The 21,621-nt window shown below is 35.4% G+C and overlaps 1 protein-coding gene across 1 annotated transcript in view; it reads right to left on the bottom strand.

The window, feature by feature from the left end:
- LOC122499620 (neuroligin-4, X-linked-like) overlaps positions 1–16,610 on the bottom strand; it is a 35,005-nt gene extending 18,395 nt beyond the window's left edge. Inside the window, exons 1-4 of the mRNA XM_043608069.1 lie at positions 16,031–16,610; positions 8,921–9,218; positions 3,985–4,137; positions 1,550–1,750 (exon numbers count right to left, since the gene is read on the bottom strand). Of these exons, the coding sequence (XP_043464004.1) occupies positions 1,550–1,750; positions 3,985–4,137; positions 8,921–9,218; positions 16,031–16,231 (853 nt within the window). The 5' untranslated portion in view covers positions 16,232–16,610. The remainder of the gene's footprint in view (positions 1–1,549; positions 1,751–3,984; positions 4,138–8,920; positions 9,219–16,030) is intronic.
- Positions 16,611–21,621: the final 5,011 nt, after the last annotated feature.

Raw genomic sequence — 21,621 nt, 5'->3', positions numbered from 1 at the left:
AAAAGTATTAAATTTAAATAAAAACGTCCTTCATCACGAAAAATGAAATGTATTCACAGTCTCGCAATTACATTGATGGCTCTCCTCATTCAATACATTCACAAAATGCTTCTATTCAGAGTGGTTTGAAAAATAAGTAAAAATCCAAGGAGAGTGAAATACTTTTGCTTGAGGAGTACGCGTCAGGGTGTATCTGTTGCTATTCCCGATGGGCCTTCATCTGTTGTATTCGTTTTCTGAGAATTGGTGAAAGAAACAGTGCCTGTTGGCTTTACAACAACTGAACGAGGAAAAGGTAGACTATGAAAAAAAAGTGGAGTGGGAGAGAAAGTCTCGAACAGAGAAGCAAACGCCGGATCCATTCTGCAGTGCCATTTCCCAAACCTCCGGTGGTACCGGAAACGGAGCAAACAGTTTACATCGCCATGCGCTTGGCGCACTCCAATACGAAGCACAGTTTTTACCCGAGAAAAAGAGACTCTCGCTCGCTCTCCACTACCTTTTCGACTCAGCTTCCGGTCCGAGATCGTGGTTAAAGTGGCACGTCACGTTTTCAAGAGAGCTCGGCCCGTCTCTTCCGTTTTACGAAAATCTACTCCCTTTCACAAGGCGTACTCTTTTCACTGTACCCATAACTCCCCTTCATACCTCTCATGCAAATATTAAATTTTTTTTTCTACTTTTTCTGTTAGAGTATTTTAAAATGTCACAACTCCTTTTGCTTTCAAGCTTTTTATACCATTTCACTATGCTCTTCACTTTCACCTGCTCTTTTCATAGTATCGGATTTTTTTAGTTTTAGTATACATACCGAAATTACTGTTATTTATTTATATCCATTGCTGTTCTTGGTTAATATTCATTTTTTATTTGTAACAAAAATGAAACCGTTTCTGAAAGCCGTTACTTCAGTGGACTGATCATTTTAAATTGAAATGCTAATTACAATAGCCGGGTAAATTTAATTTAGAAGCGAATTGATTTTTCTTCCACTTTAATTTGATGTCATTAAAGACTTTACAAAAATTGCATCTAATTACTTTGAAAATCTGCAATCGCTTCAGTTAGAAACTTAAAGAACATTTTCCATGATCCAATCCTATAGGCAATTATTTTTCACCCTTTTTTTTGCATTTAAAATAATCAATAGCGCTCTAGAAAACTTTTCCTGGGGTGTCTGTATAGCGTTAATTAATTACAGACCGAGTGAACTTTTATCGTTGGTCTGGCGTTGACGATATTAACTTTTAATTGCCGAACGGTGTCACACTACGATATCCGTGAAACTTTGGATAAATCTCGATTACGAGTTTTTGAATCCTTACGCTTTGGAAGCAATGAAATGTCAACTCAGTTTTAGTTTCTCTCCTAACTAAATTTCTCAGTTTGCTTAATATTTAAACTTGGCCATAAGCGTTATCTAACTTTCTTACTTGCGCGCCCTCGCTCTCTTTATATATATATTTGTCTTGGAGTAATAAATGGTTTTTAAATTAACAGCCGTACGGAGAGCATTGAAAGTTGAGAAATAAAAGTTCAGTGTACTCACCTTTCCCAAAGGGTGCAAGTAGTAGGTAATTTGCTAGAGCGGCTCCCGTGTCGTGACCTATTAACGTGATTCTCGTGGGGTCACCACCGAAGGCAGCAATGTTATCCCGAACCCAACGAAGTCCCATTGCTATGTCCCTTAGAGCCAAATTACCTCCAGAACTTGAGACCACATCCGGATACGAGGCAGTTCGCAAGAAACCTGTGAAAAATAAATCTTAGTTAAGTACGTTCTGTTTTCTTTCGTAAATCAAATTATTCGAACGAAAAGACATTTTATGTCTGAATGGAAATTAATTTAGAGGATGTGGATAACGATTTTATATCAATGAGTAATGTTAGTAACAAACTAAAGACGAAGATGAAAGAGGAGAAAATAATCACCAAATTTGGTTGTTGATTGCAAACTGTACGACCATTAATAACTAGAATTGGTGTCATCTTCTAATCTTTTTTATAACCGAAACAACATTGATCCAATAGTCTTACATCTGAGGAACAGATACCAAATATGGTCATCAACGTTTTGTCACGTTCCTGAAGGGGCACTCACCTAACTGTTACAGGAACTAAGCACACGCGTCCAAATTAAATCAATAGAAAAAACTGACCCAGAAAGCAACCTATCAAAGGTGACACCCTTGACGAATTCATCAGTCCATCAACCGCCACCGAGTTAACTAGTTGTGTACTATCATCAAATTTCTTCTTCGACTCCAGTCGAGGAAACCTCTTCAAGACTGCATTACCACGACATCAACATGAAATAAATAATTCGGTCACTCCTAGGCTGATGGGTGTTTAAATTTACATCGACACCTGATCTCCAGACCTTTTACTTTGGCTGACCCGAAAACAATTTGAGGGGAATCTACTGCATTCTCTGTTTCCGCTAGTCAAAGTCATTTCTTCGACCTCACACTGAAGGAAGATATTGTTTCCTGGGTCAGTCCAGCAACCACCACCAAGTTAACTAGTTGCGTAGTGTCATCAAGTTTCTTCTTCGACGCCAGTCCAGAAAATCTCTTCAAGTATCAAGTGCCTTCTTCGAGTCTCGTCTTAGTCAAATTCATTCAAGAAGATAATTTCTACCACGAGGCAGATTTCTATTTTTCTAAGGACTGCATTATTTCGACATCAACGTCAAATAAATAATATTCGGTCACTCTAAAGCTGAAGGGGGTTCAATTTAATTTGAGTCGACACCTGGACTCCGAACCTTTTACTTCGGCTAACCCGAAAATAATTTGAGGGAAATCTACTGCATTCTCTGTTTCCGCTAGTCAAAGTCATTTCCTCCAATCTCACACTGAAGGAAGAATTGCTTCCTGGGTCAGTCCAGCAACCGCCATCAAGTTAACTAGTTGTGTACTGTCATCAAGTGTCTTCTTCGACTCCAGTCAAAAAATCGACACCATGTCGAATTCGTCAGCCCAAGAAATGTCATCAAGTTAATTAGTTGTGTACTGTCATCAAGTGTCCAGTTTATAAATCGCCACCTTGTCGAATTCGTCAGTCCAGGAAACGTCATCAAGTTAATTAGTTGTGTACAGTCATCAAGTGTCCAGTCCATAAATTACCACTTTGTCAAAATCATCAGTCCAGGAAATTCCATCATCATGTCTACTGTCATCAAGTTTCTTCTTCGATTACAGTCCAGAAAACCTTTTCAAGACTGCATTACCACATCAACATGAAATAAATAATTCGGTCACTCCTAGGCTGATGGGTGTTTAAATTTACATCGACACCTGATCTCCGGACCTTTTACTTTGGCTAACCCGAAAACAATTTGAGGGAAATCTACTGCATTTTATGTTTCCGCTAGTCAACGTCATTTCCTCCACCTCACACTGAAGGAGGAATCGGTTACTGAGTCTACGAGTCTAACAATAATTCCAAAAGGAAAATAACTGATACTTTAAATTTGGCCCCCATTTAAATTCTCTTTGATTCCACAAAGTTCTAATTTTGTTTCAGTGTCCCTGAAGACATCTGGATCTAATCTTTCTAATTGTAAAGGATTCAAATAAAAACTTTAACTTCCTGCTCTGTGAATAAGGTTTGGATCACCAATACCAGACAATCAGCTAGTTTATTAATGAAGATATTAGTTATTTAATTCGAATCAAACTTTGTAGAACAGTTTGCATCAGAGATATCAACTCCCACTTCGACAACAAAAAGACGCTTTGTGAAATTAACAACTGCAGTCCATATTAGTGCGCCTAGAAAAACCTATCGTTGAGATTATTCTTGATCTCTTATTTTTAGTAATGGAAAATTGTGCAGAAATTATTAGACAGTTGTAACTCTTTAGTAGCTTTTAAAATACTATTCAAATCAACAGAAGACTTCCAAGATTTGGAATTAGTTGAATATAAATTATCCCCCGCGGCGTGAATATATTTTAAATACATTTTTTTGCCAACTTACCTAATATTCCAAGGCGGTAATTGAGAGTGATCACAATAACGTGACCAGCACTGGCAAGTACGGATCCGTCATAAAAGTTGCCGGATCCCCATTCAAAGCTTTCACCGTGAACGTACATTATGACTGCATAGGGCGCATCCACTCCTCGTGATCCTTTATAATAAGAAAGGAAAAAAGTATTTTTAAAACTCTAATGATCTTGTTACAGTGCAAGATAATCAGATTTCGTAAAAAAAAGTTAGGAAACTTTTTTTTTAATAATTATTTTTTAATTAAGAATGAAAAGAAATGGTAATATGTATATGTTTCTAAAAATGTTTCAAATGAGAATACAGTTCTTAATTTAAAAGTTTCTCTTGTACAGGAAATCGTGAAGGGACTTGTGAAGTGTCTTTCAAAAGTTTCTTTGTTAAACACAAGTTCCTACATGGGTTTCTAGTTTAACCTTTTAAGGAACATCATAAAAAATTCAAAGCTGTATAGTAGTTTCTAAGTGAGTTATAGAAGTATAAATAAGTAAATTTCTCCGCAGTAAAGATTCATATTCACATTGATGAAATTATATCCTGAAATATTTAGTATCCTTATCATTGCTTATCAATGTTTCCTATGACGAAGTTCTTAAAAAGGTAAAAATAAATTCTGATTGTAATTTTTAATCTGATAATACAAAATATATTCGTAAAAGTTAGAATTGCGTAATTGTGTTATTTGCTAATTGTTCTGAAAGTATAAAAAAGAGAAATATTTCTGTTTTTAATTATAAATACCAAACTGTTTTATATATTTAGACAATGTTAACGTAAATATTTATTGATAATTACTTTTCAAATTAAAAAGTAATTATTCTGTATAGTTTAAAGCTGGGAAATGTTTTAAAGACAGAATAGAAAGTTTATTCATTTAGCGCAGAGTAATCGTTTTTTTAAAAGTTAAACCTGATTTCCAATAGCGTCTACCCGAAGGTTTTCGCAAACTAGATCAATAAAAAACAAATCAAGATGAAATTTTCTGCGAATCAACTTGAAAAGCTAATATATTTAATTGTTCAAAAAGAAGCAAATAGCAAATTAAAGAAACTCAATTTGAGGAAAATTGGAAGAGGAGAGTGTCTAAGATAAATTGCATTTTGTTGATTGGAATATTGTTTTAAAATCAGTAAAAAAAAGTTATTTTTTAATATGGAAACGAAGCATACAATAAAGATTAATTTCGTCACGAATAATAAAGATTGCGGTCAAAATTTTTCTATTTGCAAAAATTGGAGAATATTATTAAAATCAAAACTTAAATCTAAGCAATGGCTAATGAAGACGGTCTACTTTTTTAAAACCATCAAGACAAAGGGGAAAGAGTGCGAGACTTATAAAAGAAGCCGGAGATGAAAAATGAGAAAAGAAATTTGTACGATGAGATAGACAAGGTTAACAATAGACAACGCTAAACGACGTAAACTGTGAAGAATATGAGAAAAAACCCTTTTCAAGATGATAAGAAAAAACAAAAAAAAAATGTGAAAAAATGTTCTACAGACGAAAGTACATAATACAGGCTAATGTAATAAAATAAATACTCAGGATTCTTGTTCAACTGAAATATTTGCCATACATAGCTGAATATAGAAAATTTTATAAGTTGTTGCAATTTTTTAATGATCTGTTTGAGAGAAATTGAAAAAAATGTTTTATCTCGTGCATTAAAGAGTTTTTTAAAATAAAAATATTTCACGACCTACGTAAAGGACTTGACAAGGGGTAGAATTTCTAAAGTGAAGACTGACTGAGGAAGCCAAAAATGTCGATTGACAATCTTGAAGCGTCCTTAAAATTTTTATTGCATGCTTCCATGGGCTCTCTGAGAAAGTTTCCCTATAGGCAGTGTAGCATCTTGAATAACAAAGGAGCCATGAATTAGTATTTTATGGACTGAGGGAGGAATATTAAACCGAGAATACTTTTCAACGAAATATTTTGGAGTCTGTAAAGCACAATCATAAAAACTTGGCTCAACAGTGTCGTAACTATCAGAAAGAGTATAAAAAGCGAAGATGAAAAACATAATCGTATCAGTGATAGATGATGTAACGAAGGTTTTATTTTGACAGTTTAGGTTACGAAAAATATTAATTTAATGTTTATTTTTACGGTAAATTTCTTGGGATCGATTCTGTAACTTTTCCACTTTCCACTCCCACATTCCAGTCTCATTTACCACTTCCCACTTTCCATTCTCACTTCCCACCTTCCACTTCCCACTTCACACTTTCACATCCCACTTTCACGTCTCACTTCCTATCTTTCACTCTCACTTTCCACCTTTAACTTCCTACCATCCGTCTTTCTTCCCCAATCTGACTTCCCATCTCCCACTTTCGACTCTCACTTCCCACCTTTCACTCTCACTTTCCACTCTCACTTCCTACCTTTCACTCCCACTTTAGCTTCTCACTTTCCACTTCCTAATTCCCACTTTACACTCTTATTTCTTACCTTCCACTATCACTTCCACCTTTAACTTTCCACCCTAACCATCCACTTACCACTTCCACTTTCACTTCCCACCTTCCATTTTCTAATCCACACTTTCACTTTTCACTCCCACTTTCCACTCTCACTTTCTACCTTCCACTCCCACTATCCACTCTCACTTCCTATCTTCCACTCCCACTTTAACTTCTACTTTCTCTTAAACTCTCACTTCCCAACTTCTATTTCCCACTTTCTAATTCTCACTTTCACTTCTTACCTTCCACAATCACTTCATACCTTCCATTTCCCACTTTCTAATTAACACCTTCTACTTTCTAATTCACACTTTCACTTTCCACACTCACTTCCTACCTTCCACTCCCACTTTTCACTCTCACTTCCTATCTTCCATTCCCACTTTCAACTCTCACTTCCTACCTTCCTCTCTTATTTTGACTTCTCACCTTTCACTTTACGCTTTCACTTCCCACCTCACACTCTTGCTTCCCACCTTTTACTTTCCACTCTCACTTCCTAATTTTCACAACCCAATCATACTTTCTACCTGCCACTCTCCACTCTCACTTCCTACTTTCCATTACTCACTTTCACTTCCTACTTTCTACCTTCCACTCCCACTCGCGCTTTATATTTTTTACTCTCAATAGTGGAAACCTGGGAAGTGAAAATGTGAAGTGGGAATTATAAAGTGAAAGTGGAAGGTGGGAAGTAAGAGTAGGATGTGGAAATTGATGAAGTGAGAGTTAAAAGTTGAAGGTGGGAAGTGAGAGAGGAAGGTGGGAAGTGTATTATGGGAAGTGAGAGTGGAAGGTGAGAAGTGAAAGTGTCAAATGGAATGTGGAAAGTGGAAGGTGGGAAGTGAGTGTGGAAAGTGGGAGTGACAAGTGAAAGTGTGAATTTGAAAATGAAAGGTGGGAAGTGATAGTGGAAAGTGGGAGTGAGAAGTGAAAGGTTAAGGTGGGAAGTTAAAGGTGGAAGTGATAGTGGAAGGTAGGAAATGAGAGTGTAAAGTGGGAGTGGAAGAAAGGAAGTGAGAGTGGAAAGTGGGAGTGAAAGGTGGGCAGTGAGAGTGGAAAGTTGGAGTGACAAGTGAAAGTGTGAATTTGAAAATGAAAGGTGGGAAGTGATAGTGGAAAGTGGGAGTGAGAAGTGAAAGGTTAAGGTGGGAAGTTAAAGGTGGAAGTGATAGTGGAAGGTAGGAAATGAGAGTGTAAAGTGGGAGTGGAAGGTAGGAAGTGAGAGTGGAAAGTGGGAGTGAAAGGTGGGAAGTGAGAGTGGAAAGTGGGAATGACAAGTGAAAGTGTGAATTTGAAAATGAAAAGTGGGAAGTGATAGTGGAAAGTGGGAGTGAGAAGTGGAAGGTTAGGGTGAGAAGTTAAAGGTGGAAGTGATAGTGGAAGGTAGGAAATGAGAGTGTAAAGTGGGAGTGGAAGGTGGGAAGTGAGAGTGGAAAGTGGGAGTGAAAGGTGGGCAGTGAGAGTGGAAAGTGGGAGTGAAAGGTGGGAAGTGGAAGGTGGGAAGTCAGATTGGGGAAGGAAGATGAATGGTGGGAAGTAAGAGTGGAAAGTTAAAGGTGGAAAGTGAGAGTGGAAGATGGTAAGTGAGACGTGAAAGTGGGAAGTGAAAGTGTGAATGCAATTCAAAACAAAAACCCAAAATTTTTGAAAGTCAGAAAAATATTATCTAGGAGACATAGAATGAAGAACTTATTCCCCCTTGATGGGCAATAATCACTGAATTGTTACAAAGAATACCCAATCGAAATTTGCACACACAAAAAAAAAGATCCACTCAATTCCTTAATGGATTAAAGAAGGAACATTCTATTTGTGGAATAACTTAATTTCCTCTAATCTTTAAGTGAATGAAAAGTAAATTAGAGAATGTTGATAGAGATTCATTGCAATAGAGGAATATTAAAAATTTTTCCCTATTTACTGGCTCTCAATTTAAACGTTGATTTTTCCCGACTAAAAAAAAAAGAACCGAAACGTTCTTTATTAAAATCCTTGATACGGAATTTCGAAGTGACAGCTGGTGGCAATTAATTAACCAACCCCGTGGGAGTTCGTGTCGCCTTTAATTGTGTACTATAACTGGTGCAAAGATTCCCTCGCTTTGTTCAAAGGCACTGGACTGACTCAGTTACAAAGTCAGAGAAAATTACGTGAGTGAATTAGTCGGACTGAAAATTCATTAAGGAGAGTGGATTTCCTTTTTCCAGTAAAATGCTCCGAAGGAAGTCGTCGACATACCGAGATGGCAGATAAAAATTACTGTTTTTATAAATCAGCTCATGGAATTATTAAAGTGAGAAAAAAAGAGTTGGAGGAAAGAAGCCACGAACTTTTGAAAAAGATTCTTTTGTAGTTACGGTTGTAATCTTGTTTTTTTTTTTTTTTTTTGACTTTTAGAGATTTGAGTGGATTTTGAAATTAATTACTTACCGCTTCCGGGAATGTAGAGATTCAAGAAAAGACAGTCTTCGCTCTGATTGGTCAGTAGTGTGTAAAAACGTTGCAATTGGGTGTAGCGACTTTTTGGCATGTGTGTTAGTGCTATCGACATGTTGCTGATGTCCGGCAACTTTTGAGGACAAACGGCTCCAAAAGTGTCCGCAAGTTTTATTCCCGCCCAAGGTAGAGGTGGCATTGGTGGTTTCATGCGTAAGCTTCCTGCAGGTGGCGCAGCGTACGGTATTCCACGAAAGACCTCCACTGGATCTAAATATTGGCTGCTCAGTTCCTATAAACAGAAATTAAAGGATATCAATTTCGATTAGAAGACTTACTCCAAAAAGTTATAAAAACAGTTTGATTCTATTGAAAATAATAATTCCGCCATTTAAATATTTTTCATAACTCGGAAATATTACTTTTTTTTAATCTAATGCCAGTTTGACTATTTTTTTAAACTTCTATACACCTGTGTTGGCACGATAAACCAACCAAAGCAATTAAAAAAAAAAGAATCGGACCATAGGAGATACAGGATATCGTTAATTATTCTCTCTGCCATGCCACTGGTATTCGATGTGGCTGAATCGATAATGGCATAGGACGAACGAATGATCACCGACACGAATTTCCATTAACGAGTGAACGCCGCGAATACCGACAGGCGCTTGTTATGGAAGAAACAATAAAAAAAATGGGCTTTCATCGCACGCGTCCGAGGGCTTGCGTCAAATTTTTATATCAAGCATTTTTTTCCCCATCGCAAACATTAAATATTAACGATTGCTCCAGACTCCTAGTGGTGCCTGACAAAATATTCGTGAACTATACTTCATCGCACAATTCATAAAAGGAAGGACGTTTTTTTCCACTTTTTCTTCTGCTCCAATAATATGTTGATGTACAGTCTTTTTTCATTATTTTCAAGCTGATAGGCATGATAGAAAAATTATTTAAAAAAATTCACCATCAGCTTTGAAGTGAACATTACTTTTTTTTTACAATAAATCATCTTGAAAATTCATCAAATCAAAATATTATCAAAGAATTTGAAATTGGAAAATAGACTATAGTTTTTTTTATATCTACCAGCACAAGAAGTTTTCGACATATTGAGAAATTACACAATTTGAAGAGACAATATATATTCTTTGAATTGTACGACTTGCGAATAGTCAATCCGATTTCCTGCTCGGCACGTATTTCTATTTCTGAGTCAGCAGCACTTGACGCACTTTATCTGACCTTATACTCCACCGCCAGCACTTTTAATCTACTTTATTTCGTCGCTTTATTTCGCCGCTTCTTTACGAGTATAACGAGAAAATTTTTCTTCACTGGAAGAATAACTTTCCGTGCTCCTCCTAGGTTCTTTTCGTTTCATATTACTTTACCAAGTTTTATGATTTTTTCCCCCACAATGAAAGGTGTACTATGCCACCGTGATAAATGTTTCATGAACTCTTCAAAATAAGGTATTCCCAATCCAATAAGTCTCGACGACGAGACAGCAGAATTTAAGGTTAACTTTATTGCTGTTAGTCACGTGATGCAATAATTTCTATCGCGTCTAGATTTTAGATTCCCTTAAACTTTGGAATTATATGGAATGATGGGAAAATTAATAGTTTTATGAATCTACGATAATGTTGGCCAAAAATTTAATTAATTTGATGAAAGGAGATATTTAATAACATTTGGTGATTAATAATTAACGATAATGGTTCGGGGACAATTCCAAAAGATGATGTGACGATTCAGATCGTTGTGGTGATTGGCAAATAGGTGTTGCATCTATGATCAATTCTCAATTCTCATCATTCTTTTTTGGAATCGATGATTCAAATTTTGAATAGCTGCATTGTTCCTTCAATTTGTCTTCCGTTATAGCATTCTTGGATAATCGAGATTCTTATCCAATTATATGTGCTAGGAAGCAGTTTCCTTGATGACTTGAAATTTCAATCTGATGGCGACGACGGTCTAGCGATATCACGTCCGACACTCCGACTGTTCTATTATGAAGGCGAAAGCCCCCCCCCGATACTTCGAAAATACAATTACAATGAAATTACATTTCGAGAAATACGATTTCATTGGAATTAGTGATAAATTACCTCCAAATTGTCATGATTTCCCAGTTAAGATAAAATCATCAAAAACAACATTTGGAGAATAATGTTCAGAGTAAAAAATTTTGTTAACAAAAGTTCTTTTGCTGGCGTAATACATTCTAACTCCACCCCCTAACAATTTTTGTCGAATTAGGTCAGTTCAGTTTACGAATTTGGAAAAGCCGCTTAATTCGTCAAATTTCGTTTCTCCGGATAACAGCGACAGTTGCTCAAATCCTTAAAATGTTAGTTAATCCTTTTTTAGGGATTTGCAGTCAAATGTACGTGAATTCTGTTTATCTTGAAATACCAGGAGAACAAAAGTGATATGACTAATTGTAAATTGTAATGTCGATTATATCAATTATTACATATTCGCTAACGATACCATCAGCAAAATTTTACAAAAAGGGAAAATAAATTTAAAGATTCGAATGACGATGAAGCCTTTGACACTAACTTCAATTAATCAACTTCGTATAAAATAATTTATTACATCTATAACATTATAAAATAAACGTATGTTCAAGTAACTTTACCAGCACGTTAATATTCCCTTTTGGTGATAAAAGTACTGTCGTTACAGAATTACATTTTCCGCCCCTCGGTCCCTCGTACTTTAACCCAGTTACAATGTTTTACTACCTATCTAGAAAAGTAATTACCTTAAATTGATTTTAAAACTGCTTAATAATTTTTTATATTGGAAAACAAGTTATGTTCCAATATTGAAACTTAGTAAATTTCCTTTCGAAAATTCTAAATGTTGACATTACTTTTGTTTTTTAATTTCAATAATACGATAGTTATATAAGCGGAAGATTTAGAGGCACGTGTGAGACAAGAGAACAACAGAAATCCAAGTGTATACTGAAAATGCAAATCCTTTCTGGAGATCATCAGCTTTCTGTTGATTTATTCAGTTTAGATTCCTATCGAAATTCAGAGGTCGAATATTTCAAGCGGCAGTTCACACAATTCTCGTTGGTACCTATCTATCACTACAGTCGGCTGTAAACATTACTTGTATGGTCCTTCCTATCTCTAATCTGTTTAGTTCACTTTCTATTCAGTGAGCCTGGACATAGGAGCAAGCATCAGGTTGTCCACTCTGCGCGATGCCATTAAGCTCCTCACACTCTCCGTGTTGAATCTTTTAATTGCTAGTTTTATTATGTTTTGCTTCAAAAGTCGAGAATTGTAATCAAATGCTATGATGTAAATAGTTTAAATAGTTTAAAGTTTAGCAAAGTTTTTCTGGGTGTCAACTTCCTTATCATCTGGGTTGTGCAATCTCTACTTTGCCTGATGGGTCATTTGCTAAATGCTGTAAGGGGGCGCATGATTATTCCCCAAATGTCATTTTTCCGAAATGTCATTTTACCGAACTGCACTTTTGCGAATAGTCATTTTTGCGAAAAGCCAATTTTGCGAAATGCCACTTTTGCGAATTGTCATTTTTTCGAAAAGCTATTTTTGCGAATTGTCATTTTTGCGAATCGCTATTTTTACGAATTGTCAATTTTCCGAAAAGTTATTTTTGCGAATCGCCATTTTTATGAATTGTAATATTTTCGAAAAGTTATTTTTGCGAATTGTCATTTTTGAGAAATGTCATTTTTGCGAATTGTCACTTTTGCGAATCACCATTTTTACGAATTTCCATTTTTGCGAAAAATCATATTTGCGAATTGACATTTTTGCGAATTGTCACTTTTGCGAATCGCCATTTTTACGAAATGCCATTTTTACGAATTGTCATTTTTGCAAATAGTAATTTTTGCGAAAAGTTATTTTTACGAATTGTTATTTTTGCGAATTGTCATTTTTGCGAATCGCCATTTTTACGAATTGTCAATTTTCCGAAAAGTCATTTTTGCGAATCGACATATTTACGAATTGTCAAATTTCCGAAAAGTCATTTTTGCGAAAAATACAATAGAAAACTTGTAGGTCTACAAAATTCACTATTGTATTTTTCGCAAAAATGACAATTCGCAAAAATGACTTTTCGGAAAATTGACAATTCGTAAAAATGACGGTTCGCAAAAATGACTTTTCGGAAAATTGACAATTCGTAAAAATGTCGATTTGCAAAAATGACAATTCGCAAAAATGACAATTCGTAAAAATGACTTTTCGCAAAAATGACTATTCGCAAAAATGACAATTCGTAAAAATGGCTATTCGTAAAAATGGCAATTCGCAAAAATGTCATTTCTTTAAAATGACAATTCGTAAAAATTACTTTTCGCAAAAATGACATTTCACAAAAATGTCTTTTCGTAAAAATGACAATTTGCAAAAAATGAGTTTTCGAAAAATTGACAATTCGTAAAAATGACGATTCGCAAAAATGACTTTTCAGAAAATTGACAATTCGTAAAATTGGCTATTCGCAAAAATGACAATTCGCAAAAATGACAATTCGCAAAAGTGACATTTCACATATTGGCTTTTCGCAAAAATGGCTATTCGCAAAAGTGCAGTTCGGTAAAATGACATTTCGGAAAAATGACCTTTGGGGAATAATCATGCGTCCCGCTGTAAGCCAAGGTCACTATCCCCATCAGCTGATTTTTGATGATCACAGTCTTCTGTCAATTTGGAGTGCATTATGGATGACGTAAATTAACCAAAACTGTCTTTCTAATTTTTTACCAGAATTTCAGAGAATTTTATTGAAATAAATCATTTTCTAAATGCTAAATCCATTTGCCAATTGATAAATCCTTTAAATAATTGCGTACAATTTTATTTTGACTTTTGCCCACTGTAATACCATATTTTAGTACAATAAATATCATCATTTCTATTTGGGACTACATGCGCATAAGTCGTAACTGACAATGAGTGCCTAAATTACGTGCGGTTCATAAATATAATCTGTTTTAGTATATATCATACATTTAAATTCAATGTAATGCAATTAACACACCGCGTAATTTACTTCTATGTTGTTCCGATATGTAATTGAATCAGTCTCATGAGCGGTATTGCACAAAGGGGATATGAATTCATTACAAAGAAGGGTTGATTCCAATTTCAATTGGGACATACTGCTATACTAGTTAAAAATTCTCGGTAACTATTTGCGGAACTAAATTATGATAATTTGCGTCCTCTATATAAAGGCATCTCACGTTTATCTGTCATCTGCAAATTATTATTCTCTATTAGTACTTTTCAAACCGCTCTAAAATTTTCATGTTATCCATTTTTAGAGTTATACGTAATTCAGAAGAATTATTCCCAAAATGATGTATGAAAAGAATTTAACCGAATCTGGAAGAGAACAAGGATTTGAAATTATTTATAGAAATTAATAACCATCCGTTTTTTTTGGAGTTGAATGAACTAGACTTTGCAAATTTGCATCTTGGAGGATCAATAAGTTTAGGAATATTATGTGCAATTTAGACAGATTACTCTAAGAGAATATGTTGCTTGAAACTGTTCGTGTGTATGAAGGATCAAATACCGGACGTTTACGCACGCTATAATTAATTAAGTTTAAAGTAATTTCCGCAAGAGAATATTCATCGACTTCCCTGAATTATTAATGACGAAATCTTGCAAGTTTACCCAAAAAGACAAAAATTGAAATTCTTTACTTACTTTTTAAAAATAAAATGATTTGAATTCGGTTTCGAATGCAGAGTAAGGATAATGTTTCCCGACAATGAAACGCTGTTTAGTTTTGAATAACATCTGGAAAGGTCCAATGAATCATCAGACAGCCTTTGAAACGTAACTGAAAGACAAACCCATTTGTGGAACACGATATATTGGTGAATTCGGTTTTAAAACCTAATTTCAATAAGCGTCTGAAATTTCGAAAAATTAGGGAAATTAGATAGTATATTTGTTGATGGATCCAAGGATCATCAATCGTTTTACAATTCTCCCAATTGCTATACAAATTCCCCTATCTATTTTCTGATCATCCTGTTAAACAAAATATTGCTTTTAAATATCACCCCCTCAAGTAATTATCACGATTTTAATTGGTTTCTTTGCAAACGAGAAAAATATTTATAATAAAAATTGTCGATAAACAAATTTTGCAATTTATTCGAAATCGAATAAAGTCAGGGAGCTCTTCATTCGAGAGTAAATAAGTGACTAATATTTGAAATGCAAACGGTAAATTTCCATCAACAGTGTGAAATATGGATAAATCCGTCTGTAATTTGGAAATAAAAATTCCACTTGTTATGAAAATATAGTGATTTGTCAAATTGAGTGAATTTGTAATTTTTTTTTGTTCCAGAGGAATGGTAATGAATCAAGCCAAGGCAGAGTGATGTATTTACAATAATTGCGAGCACGTGGCTCTCGGGTCTGCGTCTGTAGGCCGGGGAAACTACCGCACCTATTGGCATTGCCAGTAACTGGGTGGGTGCAAACTAAAAGCATTCTCTTTCATTCAATCAAATCGTGAAATGTATTTGACGGATACGGCCGACATCAATTACGTCTAATTGATATTCACATAGTAAAAGCGGCGCCGGACCAACTTTATATGAACGCACCACCGATCGTGTTGCTAATTACGGAAAATGTCATTTCCTATATTATACGTTTCAATTGATTGAACATATTTTTCTTTTTCTCGGTTACATTTTTGGGGAGATTATTATTTCTTTTTCTATATCAACATTCTTTCCAGGGGGTTATTAAAATTTACTCACTGGCTGTTATCTAATTTAATTTTTTCCGGGAGGGAAAGTATCTTTTTACTAAAGTTTAATGAGTCTGCCAGAAGCTGCAAGGGGAAAAAAAGGTTGTTTTCCTTTTGTTTTCAAACTAGGTATGCAAATTACTTTCTTTTAAAATGGATCAGCAAATTTGAATTTTTAATTTTTAATTTTTAATTTTTAATTTTTAATTTTTAATTTCTAATTTCTAATCAGAAGTAAATTCTTGAAAAGTTGATTTAATTTTTGTAATTGCAATAAGGGAGAAATAAATAAAATATACTAACTTGTAGAACTCCTCGAATTTGTCCACTCTTGGTCTCGACGATTCTGGACGCGTATCTTGTTGTATGGGTGCTGGATATGATGGTGGCAAGCAATAGAAAGCCGATCTTGCCAAGAGAGAAGACAAGGTTGCACCGCATCCTCAGGATTCTCTGGTCCAGCGGGGGCCACGTCCAGGCCGCCGGCTGGCATCGCTCGAGCATGGCAGCATTTGTTGGCAACCACCATACCGCGCCTTGAGCCACCCCTCGACCTTACACTCCCTTTCCTTTACTATCACATTAGCACCATCCGCGAAACGATGACACCACCTATTCTCCTTGCTGCTGTGGGGAAACTCAAACGGCGAACTTTCCCCTCACTGTGCCACCTGCTTTCCCCTATAACGGATCACTTTGTAACTTCGTTATGCTAATAATTCACTTTGGAGCACTGGTAACCCACACAACTCCCCCATACATAAACTCATACACCGTCAACGAAAGTCACTGATATGTCTCAAGGGAAGCTTTGATATCTGGCTCTCAGTTACCATGAAACGATGAATTCCTTCCAATCATCCTTCGGCTTGATAAGTTCAAGGTCAACCTGTAATCATACGTGGATTTCGATTTAAGTTTCGAATGCAAGCAATTAGTAATAATTCTAATTAATTTTAATACTTTAGAGTTAAATAAATCTTCCTTAGAAGCTATCCAGGTAGATTTTGCTGGAATCTTAAGGGAAACTTTCATCATGGGAAGATTCATTAGAGAATCCACTTTTGAATGGTCTAGGGGGCCCTTTCATGATTGACGAAGGGTCCTATTTATTGTATCCCTTCCAATGCAATAGAATCTCGTTTCTAAAGATACTTTGCACCTAACGAAACTGGTCATTCTTTGGCTCCGTTTCAGACAAAAATTGAAATGCCAACACCATCAAGGAGTGCTTCGGAAAAACTGATCCACGCCAATGCTTATATCTCAGCCATTTTTAATTAAAAACAACTTTTTTAAAAATATTTATAAAGCTTAAGATATGTATTAAATTAGCAATAAATGTAAAAAATTCCTACCACAAATAGTTTCGTCAAAAAAATTCCTAAAAAACCATCCGATTTTTATGCTTTCAGGGTGGCGTGACCCCTTAATTACGCAACAGATTTCGGATACCGAATTCCACATTCTAGGTCCTTTATTTTAATTCCCGCATTTCGTTCTCAATTCCCACATTCCAGATAGCAAATTATCCTCTTCATGTCCCTAATTCCTATTAACGAATATCGAATTCCAAATTACACAATTCTGGAATTTGGAAATAATTTGTATCCGAAATCTAAAATGAAGAAATGGATTCAGAATATGAAATATGGGAGGCGAAATTAGTAATTCAAAATTAGGGATCCCGAATGTGGAAACGGAATCCTATATGGGGACCCGGAATTCGGAATGTGAAATCTGGAATCCGGAATCTAGAATAAGATATCCGGAATGACGAATCGGAATCAGAAATGTTGAGTTATTATATGGAACCAGAATTAAATACGTAGAATCTGTAATATGTTAGTAATTTAGAATCAAAAATAGAATGCGGAATCCAGAATGTAGAAACAAAGCCCAAAATGTGGAACCCGAAATAAGTTACAAAATCGCCCTCAAGGGGAATCATCAAAATTCTCAAGAGTAACTTTCACCACAACTACGAAGGAAATTCCCCAATGAATCTTCCCAACAGGGATTTACGTAGAGGAATAAAAATATATTCCCTCCCCCCAAAAATTGATAAACGTTTGGATTTACTTTCCCTATCTTTAAAAAAAAACCCAACATAAATAAATGTTACAATTTTTCATAACCCCCCCCCCCAAAAAAAAGGTGTAAAAATTTAACTCGCAAAAAAATTTCTATTGGGATATTTTCCGGCAGAATGTGTGTGGCCATTAGTAACATTGAATTTAATAAAAGAGTCGAGTTCCATTTTTTAATATTTATCGGCGCAATTAAAAGATTTTCTATTAAACGCATTCGTAAATCATTCTTTTAATTGGCGTGTAAATTAAAGTGAGTTAAGTTGCATTTTTTTTTTGGAAAATGCCAGTCGCTTTTCAATCCCGTGGGCGTAATTTACGGTAACGTGCGATACGCTAGTTTATTATTCATAGTAAAGAGGGGGAGGGAGGGAGGGGGTGGTTCTTTTTTTTCATCCATAGGAGAAATGGGACGAGTTGAGATATGCGCATGATTTAACGCCTGAGTATGGCGCACGTAATTGTGTATGCCGGAAAGGACGCAGTTAAGTTTTATCGTTGTCCACTGTATCGCGAAACACGACGTGGCATACCTCGGGACCCCGATAGTCTTTTATCTGTCGTAAAAGTCAACAGAGACTTTCTGACACTGCTTTCAGAGCAAACTTTACCGTACACTGCTTCCAACAATGTTCCACACCCTTCACAATAACTGACAAGTGCTCAAAAAAAAAATGCCACTAATAAAAACCCCCTTATACTTAGATTATCATCTCTAAACGATAAATGTTTATCGTCAATTGAATTAGAGGCAAGAAATAAAATTTTCTACTAATCATCAAAGAATTACAAAAGTGTAACAAACTTTTGGAAATAAAAAATCCCGCGGCAAATTAAATTAAATGGTAAAAAAAAAATATGACCGAAAAAAAAAAAATTAATTGCTTTTGCTGCTGCAAAACAGATATAAGAGAAGAGGCGAAAGGTCAAGAAAGAGGAGAGAAAAAGAAGTACGAAGAGGAAAAGCTTTTATGGAGAAATTCCTCGGAAATTATTTCCCTACAAGTTTGAAGAGGAATTTCGACTACGGTTAACTTAATCTGTAATTAGAACGACTTTATTAACCTCGTTTCGTTAACGCTGATCAGAAGAATTTCTAGGGGGAAACTTTCATCCTAAATAGCCATCAGGTGTAAATGAGTGTTATTAGGAAAACAAAAATTTGATTCGATAAACTTTATGTGAATCCTTCGTTCAAAAATTGAATACAATCATCAGAATTTGATTTGGGAAATTGATTTTGTAAATTATTTTCAAGACACTTTGATCAACTGTCATCAACAATGAATCTCTTGCTCCTTCCAAGTGATCAGAATCCAGAATTAAAATTTTTAATCCTTTAGAGCTTCTGTTACTATTTTTCATCCGCTTCATTCGTTTGGGTTATTGACGATAATTATCTAGAGATATTCTCAAATATCCGTTATTGTTAGTTTTTGATTTCCATTTTTGTAAATTGTGGAGATAAATGTTCCATCTGTTGGAACATTTGGAATTTTTCGCATTGTCAAGTTTGAAGGAAAATAATACAGACTTGCCTGCCAAAATGTTTAATGAAGGGTTAGATGAGCGGGAAATAGATTGAGTAGAATTGCAAAGTAGAGGGTGCATAGTAAAGTGAAAGAGATAAAGTAGTGGAAAAAAGGAAGCAGAGAATGCTGAAGAGGAGTGTAATGCTGGTGAGAAAATGTAGCAAACTGATGAAGATGGATCAGGTTAAAAGTATACAGGAAGATAATAGGAGACGTCAAAAAATTCCCAGCTTCTTGGTCCAAAAAGAAAGTGAGGTCTCAAACCTAAGGTTTGTACTCAAAATTGTCATACTCGATTTTTACAATATTGCCTACGAAATTATTCAGAATAACATATTTTCTCAAAGCAATCGTAAATCATTTTTAATATTTTAATGTGAGTAAAATTTGCCGCAGTCGAAAATAAGTTTTTAAGGCACAGGCATTAGTTTGTCACTCTCATAAATCACACTCTCGTTACATGAGGTATTAACCCCATGGCCCGCAACTTTACGCTTCCATTAGTTATCAACGCTTGCGCATCAACTTTCTATTTTCGCTCCTGGTTACTTCGCTCCAAGTTTACGCATTAGCTATACATCTCAATTTTCCTCCCCAAGATATTTCAATTTAATAAGGCAACACATTCCCAATAACAAATCACAAATATTGCCAATGGATATTCGTTGAAAACAAAATTTCACTTCATTCATTCAGTCACATTTCAAGAAGTCCAATTTTCCATTGATGATGATGATGATTGCAATAATTCCAGAGCGGAATTGTAATCCACCTTGTTTGGATTATTTACCCGGATAGTTGCGGATTTCCACTTCCAAAAGGATTGATATAATCTCGAATCGGAGGTTTGATTTCGAATTAACTGCTTTCAATAAACTGCACCTACTTCCGAATGCAGTTGCGGACTATGAGTTGCAGGAAATATTTGCTAATTGTTCTAATTCTGGATGACAAAAACCGTAATGGTACAATTGGGGTCCCTCGAGTTAGGATTCGGTTCAACTGATTTCGAATTCTGTAATTACGGAATTAGAGCTAATTTCTGGATGATGGAAATTGTACTGGTACCAATGGGGTCCTACGTAACAATTAGGATTTCGACTACTCTAATTACAGAATTAGACCCAATATCCAGATGACTAAAACCGTACGGTTTTTGTCATCCATAAATTAGGTTTAATTGGGTCCAACAATTAGAATTCGGTTAAATTGATTTCGACTTCTCTAGTTACGGAATTAACCTAATTTTTGAATGACAGAAACCGTACTGGCACAAATAGGGTCCCTAAAATTAGGATTCGGTTGAAATGATTTCGACTTCTGTAATTACGGAATTACAACTAATTTCCGGATGACGAAAACCGTTCTGGTACCAATGGGGTCCTAAGTAACAATTAGGTTTCTGTTGAACTGATTTCGACTACTCCAATTACAGAATTACACCTAATTTCTGGATGACAAAAACCGTCATCCAGAAATTAGGTGTAATTGGGTCCCAACAATTAGGATTCGGTTAAATTGATTACACCTAATTTTAGGATGACAAAAACTGTGCTGGTACAAATGGGGTCCGAAGTAACAATTACGATACGGTTCGACTAATTCCAACTTCTCTGATTAGCGACCTAATTTTGCATTCAATTATTCTGATTAAATAACAGTACCAAATTCATGAAAACTATTCATGATAGCAATATCAGTAAATGTTTGACAGTTTTCGCAGCATTTCTGTTTTTTTTTCATTTGTCGAAATTGGAATGAGCAGAATTACGACTACAACTGTGATTTAGGATGCTCGTTTCATGTATCGCGTTTGCAGACAGACAAGCAGAGAAATTTCCACGAACACCTCCTGTTACCGCTTGCTGCAACAAACGATATATCTCTAATGAAGCTTGACAGAGTCAGGCTGTTACTACTGATCTATTATTCTATCGTTTGATGCTTTAGTAGTAATAGCCTTTCTGGTTGCAAGTAACATGTATATACATATATAACGGGCACCAACCTTGTTAAGGTTGCTGTTTGCTTGGATTGATATACATATATGTAGAAACCTCCGCTACGTCAGGTAATCTTGTCACCGCATGATTCTGTTGTTTCGAGTTATAACAATAAGTTTACATCTTCCGGCGTCGCATTCATTAATTACAATCAATGTGTTTCTCCTCCACGGTTTCTTATCTCAAGTGAATTATTCATTGCGGATGTATATCTAAGTTTATCGGAAAAGGAATTAAGGACGTGATCATCAAGAAACTTTTAGATAAAA

Source organism: Leptopilina heterotoma, unplaced genomic scaffold (assembly GCF_015476425.1).
Source record: "Leptopilina heterotoma isolate Lh14 unplaced genomic scaffold, ASM1547642v1 Lhet_17, whole genome shotgun sequence".
NCBI classification, from domain to species: domain Eukaryota; kingdom Metazoa; phylum Arthropoda; class Insecta; order Hymenoptera; family Figitidae; genus Leptopilina; species Leptopilina heterotoma.
This window is presented reverse-complemented; position numbering and strand designations above follow the sequence as displayed.